Source organism: Tigriopus californicus, chromosome 5, assembly GCF_007210705.1.
Source record: "Tigriopus californicus strain San Diego chromosome 5, Tcal_SD_v2.1, whole genome shotgun sequence".
Classification (NCBI taxonomy): domain Eukaryota; kingdom Metazoa; phylum Arthropoda; class Copepoda; order Harpacticoida; family Harpacticidae; genus Tigriopus; species Tigriopus californicus.
The window spans coordinates 3,529,765-3,537,828 of record NC_081444.1 but is presented as its reverse complement, the minus strand read 5'-3'; the positions used below and the strand labels follow the sequence as shown (position 1 = coordinate 3,537,828).

Here is an 8,064-nt window from a genome sequence, read left to right as displayed (position 1 = left end):
TGGACTGGAGCTTTCATATGGGTGATCACCTTGGACCGTTGACACGCCTGACAAGTCCGTACCCATTGCGCAATGTCCTTCTTACACCGAAACCAGACGAAGCGGGCGGTGATGAGATCCCTTGAAGCACGAATGCCGGGATGTGCAAGTCCATGAAGGGCATCAAACACTTGACGACGCAGACCCACCGGCACAACTGGACGGGGTCGAGAAGTTGAGATGTTGCACAGGAGGGCGGAACCAGGAGGCAGAAGGGATACCCGTTCCAAGGTCAGTGAGGTGTCAACCTGCAGAAGGCGCTGAATCTCGGGATCAGCCTCCTGTTGACGGCCAAACTCTGCCCAATCTAAGCCAGGAACACAAAACGTATCCAGCAAGACCCAGGAGAGCGCGTCTGCCACAACATTTGACTTGCCAGCCACATGGCGATGTCCGTGGAAAATTCCGATATTGCGGCCAGATGGCGTTGCTGACGGGCCGACTGGCATTCTCCGTTCTTGGACAGAGCGAGGGTGATGGGCTTATGGTCCGTGAAGATGGTAAAGGCACAGCCCTCCACAAATGTGCGAAAATGGCGAAGGGTGAGGTGAATAGCCAGCAGCTCACGGTCGGAAGTGCTATAGTTCAACTCTGGAGCCCGCAACTTTTTACTGAAAAATGCCAATGGCTGCCAATCACCATTCACCTTTTGTTCGAGAACTCCACCCACTGCCACATCAGAGGCATCAGTAGTCACAGCAAGAGGGGCCCCGGGAATCGGGTGGGCGAGCAGAGTGCGTTTCGAAAGGGTGTCTTTGGCTGCCTGGAAAGCCTCCCGCATGGAGGAGGTCCACACCAAGACCGCTGAAGTTTTTAAATGGCCGCAGGCCCCAAAGAGAGGCAACAGGACCTGGGAAATCCGAGGGAGAAAGCGGGTATAGAATGTGACCATGCCAAGAAATTCGCGCATCTTGCCCACAGTGTCCGGGGCGGGAAAACGATTGATGGAATCCACTTTCGATGATAGGGGGCGAACTCCCTCGGCGGACACCTCATGACCAAGAAATTGTAATGTCGTGCGGCCAAACTCGCATTTCTCAGGGTGAAGACGAAGTCCATGGTGTGCTAGACGATCAAACAGTAGGTTTAGATGGCTAGCATGCTCGCTCACAGAGGAGCTGGCAATGAGGATATCGTCGAGGTAAATGAACACGAAATTGAGGCCGGCGCAGATATGGTCCATCATCCTCTGAAACGTTTGTGCCGCATTCTTGAGGCCAAACGGCATTCTGACAAATTCAAAGAGGCCAAAAGGAGTCGTTAAGGCTGTTTTGGGTACATCTTCATCGGCCACCAGAATCTGATTGTACCCACGTATAAGGTCCACTTTGGAAAACACGGTTTTCCCCGCCAGCCGGGCTGAGAAGTCGTGAATGTGTGCAACGGGGTAGCGATCTGGGGTAGTAAGGTCGTTCAGTAAGCGATAGTCGCCACATGGCCGGAACGAACCATCTGACTTGGGGACCATGTGTAAAGGTGAGGACCAATGACTCTTCGATCCGCGGCATATACCTAACGCAATCATGACCTCGAACTCCTGGCGAGCTAATTCGAGCAGATCAGGAGCCAAACGACGGGGACGAGAATGCACAGGACGGCCAGAAGTTTCGATGGCGTGCTATACGCCATGAGTAGGCACATGGTTGGCTAAGGATGGGTCAAACAGCAGCGGGTATTGATCCAAGAGGCGACGAAATTGGCAAAAGGTAGGAGTAACGTGGAGGAGCTGTCCAAGGTCCACAAGCAGGCCATGGGCACAAAGGAAATCCGCCCCTAGGATCAGCTTATCGACAGCCGCAATGGTGAAGGTCCAAGAAAATGCTCTTGTGCCTAATGAAAAGGATCGGGTGTGGGTGCCATAGGTGGGGATAGAAGATCCATTAGCGGCAGTAAGCTCAAGGGAGCAGGGAGACATATTGGTAAAACGATTGGGGGGGGAGAACACTTATCTGAGCTCCAGAATCAACAAGATAGCAGTAGCCCTCGGTGTCCACAACGTGCAACAAGGTTTGACCGGCCACCGTTATTGGCGACCGGCGAACTCGTTTCCCGCTTCCGTAGAAGGATTTGACGTGTGGGACACCTCGCTGACCCCTGGTTGCTGATACGAGCAAGGGGAGACACAGTAATGGGCCTTATCGCCATAACGGGAATGGTATTTACAAAGAGAGCCCTTCCCTGTCAGCTTGTCGAGTTTCTTCTTAGTTGGCCCGGCTGACGGCCTCGACATTGCGTGTACCTCAGAGTGCAGCTTGCGGGCGACCATGAACGAATCTGCCCGGAGAGCTAAATTACGGCAGCCAGTGTCGTCGAGATGCATCAGATGACAGCGAATGTCCTCCGGAAGCTTCTCAAGGAAAAGTGCCCGGAATAAAAAATCTGGTTCAGCAGAGCCATAGAGGGCCAGCATGAGGTCCATCAGCTCTGAGGGCTTTCAGTCCCCAAGTGGAGGTAGATGGAGGAGGCGTTGGGCACGTTCGTGTTCGGACAAAGAGAAAGTTTTGACGAGCTGCTCTTTAAGCTTGGAGTAAGGCTGGTCCACCGGTGGGGATTGCAAGGTCGCCACCACGCGGCACGCCGTGTCTTGATCGAGACTGGCCACAAGGTGATGATATTTCGTTTCCTCCTGAGTTATACCGCGGATGGAGAACTGAGATTCGGCCTGCAGAAACCAAACGATCGGGTCCCGAGGCCAGAACGGAGGCAATTTGACGCCCAGGGCCCCTACGGCCGGATAAGCCAGGTTTGGATTGGACATCGTTCTCCCGAAAGTCGTAGAAAGTCAGCAAGCGGCTGACACAAGTATCACGTCGGGGTCACCACTATAGAGACGCACAAATTAGGCGGGACGAATTTACATACGACTATATTTCTCGGAATCTGATAACACGTTAAAATAGAGGTCAGCTGTTCCCCCGAACAGGGTCGCCACAGAAGCATTGATCCGGAAAAACGGTCTGTGCTTTCGCTGCCTAGGCCATCACAGGAGAGCAGACTGTTCCAGTAATGTCACATGCAAGCAATGTGCTTCATCTGGGCATATGTCGCTCCTCCACGCCGAGGATAGAGTCCAAAATCACGTTGGCAATGAAATCCTTCTAGACCAAGATTTGCAAGGATCAACTCACCTCACGTCGCTCTGCACATCAGTTTGCAATTCCGTTGGAGGACGCAGTTGTGGGAAAACAGTTTTGGCCGATCTGAGATTCCCGGCGGTTTCCAGTAAAGTCCTTTGAGCCTACGTCATTATTGACAAAGAGTCCACAAACTCTTTTGCCCATCCATCTGTCTTCAACTTCTTTGAATTGAAAGGGGAAGTCCAAGAGTACTTATTGACTACCATGGAGCACCATCAATCTCTCGTTAGCGGAATGATAGGAAAGGGCTTAACTATTCAAGGTGTGGGAAAAAAGGAAGTGTTCCAACTTCCACCGGTTTTTGGCTAATTCTATGATCCCAGATACAAAGGATGAGGTAGTGCATCCATCAATTGTTAGGGCCCAAAGCCACTTGGAACACCTGGCTCACCACTTCCAAGAATTAGATCCAAAGGCAGAGGTCCTTCTACTCTTGGGGCGGGATTCAGGAAACTTGATGAAGTCCAAGCAATATGGACACGGAGCCCCCTTCGCTTATGACACAAGTATAGGGTGGGCACTGGTAGGCTCCGTCTGCCCATGGGCCAACAACAATGTCAAACGCACACTTCGGACTGCGGTTTCTCATGACCATTTCCGGACCCCTCGTCGAACATTTGTAGGAAAGGAAGGACTACTAGACTCGGCGAAATGGTTCCCCGTAGCCCTTGAAAACGATAACCCCGATCCGTTCATCCAACTCCCAGACGATGAACAGCCGGGTCTCTCAAAGGAGGACATTCAGTTCCTTAACCTCATGGACGAAAGGCTGTGCGGAGAAGATCTTTCGGTACTCTGAACCGAATGAGGCGGGACCCCAGAATGCTTCAAGAATGCGTTGAAGCCATGCAGAAGTCGATCAGCACTGGGAAAGTGGAACAAGTTTCCGTCACCGAGCCTATTCCAGAACCAGGCAGAGTGTGGTGGATACCTTGTTTCGATGTTCGCCATAAAACAAAGGGAAAAATTCGACTGGTCTATGATAGCTCAGCATCCTACCACGGCACAAGCCTAAATAATCAGCTTCTCCAGGGCCCAGACCAAGGGAACAACTTAAGAGGAGTAATAACGCGGTTCAGAGAAGGGCCTATCGGATTCTCAGCCGACATCGAAGCCATGTTTCACATGTGTTTTGTCCCTCCTGACGAGCGAAATTTCATGAGATTTTTTTGGTTTCATAATAATGATCCCACGGAAGAGATCGTGGAGTATCGAGCGTGTGTCCATATCTTTGGAAACAGATCCAGTCCCGCGGTGGCCACTCACGCTTTAAGAACTACTTGCCAGGGTCTGGAACCGTCCAATAGAATCCGAAAATTTATAGAACGCAGTTTCTATGTAGACGACGGACTTGGAACCGCCCAAACAATTGACGAAGCAATCTCTATCCTAAAGGGAGCTCGCCAAACTCTCTCAGGGTTCAACATCCGCCTTCACAAAATCACATCCAGTGAGCCTGCCGTCATGAATGCTTTTCCATCTTCGGAGATTGCCATAGACCTCACTCAACTGGATCTGGACGACGATTGTCTCCAACCCCAATCCGTGCTCGGTATCTCATGGGATGTTGAACAGGACGAACTTTTCATCAGGACCAACGTCCCAAACAAGCCATTTACCCGCCGTGGAGTGTTGGCAACAGTCAATGCACCTTATGATAACATCGGTTTCACCTCCCCGGTTATTTTAACAGGGAGACTGTTCCAAAGGAAAGTGATGCCTCGTAAAACCACGAACAATGAGGAGCTCTCAAAACTTGAATGGGACGATCCTTTGCCATGTTGTTATCTCCGTGAATGGGAGATTTGGAAGGAATCAGTTCTGTCCCTGAACGGGTTGCGCATTCCTAGAAGCTTAAGACCAAAAGATTTTGACCTTGCTTTTAAGCAAGAGCTCCACGTATTTTCGGATGCATCCCAAGAGGCAATTGGAGTCGTTGTGTACTGTCGATCCCTTGGACTCAAAAAAGTGTCAGTCAGATTTCTGAGAGGGGAATCAAAGGTCGCTCCTCGGGAGTCAAAGTCGATACCAAGGTTGGAACTCTGTGATGCTGTTCAAGCTACAAATTGCGTGACCGCAATCATCGAGGATCTCTCCAGAAATCCAGACAAAGTATTTTTCTATACCGATAGCCTAGTCGTTCTGGGATACCTAAGGAACAAGGAACGACATTTTGCTAGGTATGTGACGAGACGAATCAAGTTAATTCTGAACGCCTCCAATGTCTCACAATGGAGATACGTCCCAACAGGCCTAAATCCTGCAGACGTCGCTTCTTGGCCTGCAAGTCCAGAAGCCCTAGTTCGGTCCAGATGGTCGACGGTCCTCTCTTCTTAGATGAACTTATTTTGGCGTTTCCTGGAAACAAACCTATCAATGAAGAAGCTTTACCCGAAGAAATAATGATTAATGAAAGGATTCTTTTGACTTGTGTCACTCACAAAAGAGGGCGACTGACCCATTTGTTCGAAGCCCATGGTCACTGGAACCTGATTGTGGCGCGAGTGTCCCGCATACTTGAACGAATGATACTGTTCTCCAAGAAACTTGGCCAAAGTCGCTCAGAATTGACCCAAAGAGAAGTCAGGAGTCGAGCAATTCGATTCTTGGTCATCGACGCCCAGGCTGAAATTTTCCTGATATTTTAAACTCCCTTCAGCACAGAAAATTACCCTCACACCACAAGTTGACCTCACTGGCTCCGTTTTTGGATCCTTTCGGGGTTATTTGGGTGGGTGGACGCCTCAGACATTCAGACTTTCCGAACGACACCAAACATCCAATTCTTTTGCCAAGGAATCACCTAATCAGTAAGGTTGTTCTGGAACATTATCATAGAGAAATCAAGCATCAAGGACGACATGTTACGGCTGGGGCCGTAAGGGAGGCTGGCTTTCACGTGGAGGGAAGTTCTCAAGCAATCAGGAACTTAGTCCGAGATTGCGAGCTCTGTCGACGACTCAGGGCCCCCGTAATGGAGCAACTAATGGCTGACCTGCCAATCGATCAACTGACTCGGACAGCCCCATTCACCAATTGTGGACTGGACGTTTTCGGACCCTTCCAAGTCAAAAACAGAACCTGTACAAGATCTAATTCTGGTACAAACAAGATCTGGGCTCTTCTCCTAACGTGTTTGGCCTCCCGGGCAGTCCATGTTGAAGTGCTATTCGGATTGGACACGTAGTCATTCAGAAATAGTCTTCGAAGATTCTTAGCCCTGCGAGGAACGTGTAAGCTCTTCAGAAGCGACCGAGGAAAACAAACTTTGTGGGGTCCAATAACCAAGATTTGGACTTTGAGCAGATCAAGGGCGAGCTGGTTTGCCGTTGCATTGATTGGGAGATCAATCCGGCTGGGGCTTCACATTTCGGAGGAGCATGGGAAAGAAAGATCGGCCAGGTTCGCCGTTGTCTCGAGGGTGCCTTGCTCCAGGCAGGGCCCAGGCTTCTGTCCTTGGACGAACTGTCAACGTTCCTGCAAGAAGCGGTGGCAGTTGTGAATTCCACCCCCCTATGGACAGTCTCAGTGGACCCAAATGACCCATTGCCAATTTCGCCAGCATCCTTATTATGTCAAAAGGAAGAGCCGTATTCAGTGCCTCTACAAGATTTCACACAAAAAGATAACGTAGCGTATGGGAAATTTCGGTGGAAACGAATCCAATAATTCTTGGCGGATCAATTCTGGGTACGATACCAGAATAACTACTTCCAACGTCTACAAGAGCGAAACAAGTGGAGCAAAAAGCGGAAGAATTTGGAAGTTGGAGATTTCGTGCTCTTTCGTATCAAGGGTGCCAAACGAGGCGTGTGGCCAATAGCACGAGTTGAAAGTGTAAAAAAGAGCGACGATGGTTTGGTCAGATCGGCTGTGGTAATTACTGCAACGTCCAACGGAACCAGAGATGGCTGCCGATTTTCATCCTATAATCGACCCATCAGTGAAATCGTGTTCTTGTCCTACACAAAGGAGGATAAGTCGGAAGAAAAGGAGGATTGCTCGGCCTAATCTAAGGACTAGGGCCGGATGGGGAGTGTGGCGGGCACGGTCCGCTTCGATGTGAGAGGTTGGGATGTACAAGAAGGATTGAACCCCGCTTTTAACATTTTGTTCATTTTTGTGTGATGTTCTACCACGTGCTCGCAAGTTTGAAGGGGAATTGTTTTTACCGTAATGAATTTATAAACGTACGAGTAAACTACGGAAAAAGGCGACTCAGTTAATTGTGTAGCCAGCTCCCGATACCTAGCCCTTGAGTTCTGGAGGCATCTGTTTCCAAACGAGTTTTGGCATTGAACATAAAGTAAGCCAAAGTTGGGGTAGACACCTGGGCCTTCTTGACGTTTTCGAAAGCGGTAATCTTGACTAATGATATTCGGCGTCAAATGTAGACGACGGCGCTGTTAGACGGCAAGAGCGCACGCGAGGGATGGGGAAGAAGGACTGCGAGACAAGCGAGAAAGGGAGAACGTCAGTTTGGGGTACCTACGGTACGGAGGAAAACAGGTCTCTCAAGTGACCAGGACAAGATAGAAAATAGTACCAAAGGAGGAATATAGGAGAGGGTAAGAAAACGCACCTAAGAGAAAAAAGAACAGGAGTGGATTGAAGGGCTGTAAATTAGGAGCATTATCATACCGGTTATTGGCGGGAAAGACAGTTATCTATTACGCGATAGTCAAACCGCTTATTCACTCTTGTGACACAAAACATTTGCCATGCATCCAACTGAGCTAATTGCACTGGAAGAAATTATGACAAGAGATCAAGTAAACGACGAAAGGATGACGTTCCTGGAACTCTGTTAAAACGTTGCAATTGAAGAGACCACGATTTTGTTCCTTGCTAAACGGAGGCTCCTGTCCAACACAAGTGTTTGTGCAGG

The 8,064-nt window shown here is 49.7% G+C and overlaps 1 protein-coding gene across 1 annotated transcript; it reads right to left on the bottom strand.

Annotated features, from left to right (window-relative positions):
• Nucleotides 1-2,473: 2,473 nt before the first annotated feature.
• On the bottom strand, nucleotides 2,474-2,797 carry LOC131880717 (uncharacterized). The gene has a single exon (XM_059227401.1). It carries the CDS (start codon nucleotides 2,795-2,797, stop codon nucleotides 2,474-2,476), a length of 324 nt encoding a protein of 107 aa, XP_059083384.1.
• Between the last annotated feature and the right edge of the window lie 5,267 nt (nucleotides 2,798-8,064).

Coding starts and splice junctions, on each gene's coding strand:
- LOC131880717 (XM_059227401.1), bottom strand. CDS start 2,797: ATGTCCAATCCAAACCTGGCTTATCCGGCCGTAGGGGCCCTGGGCGTC.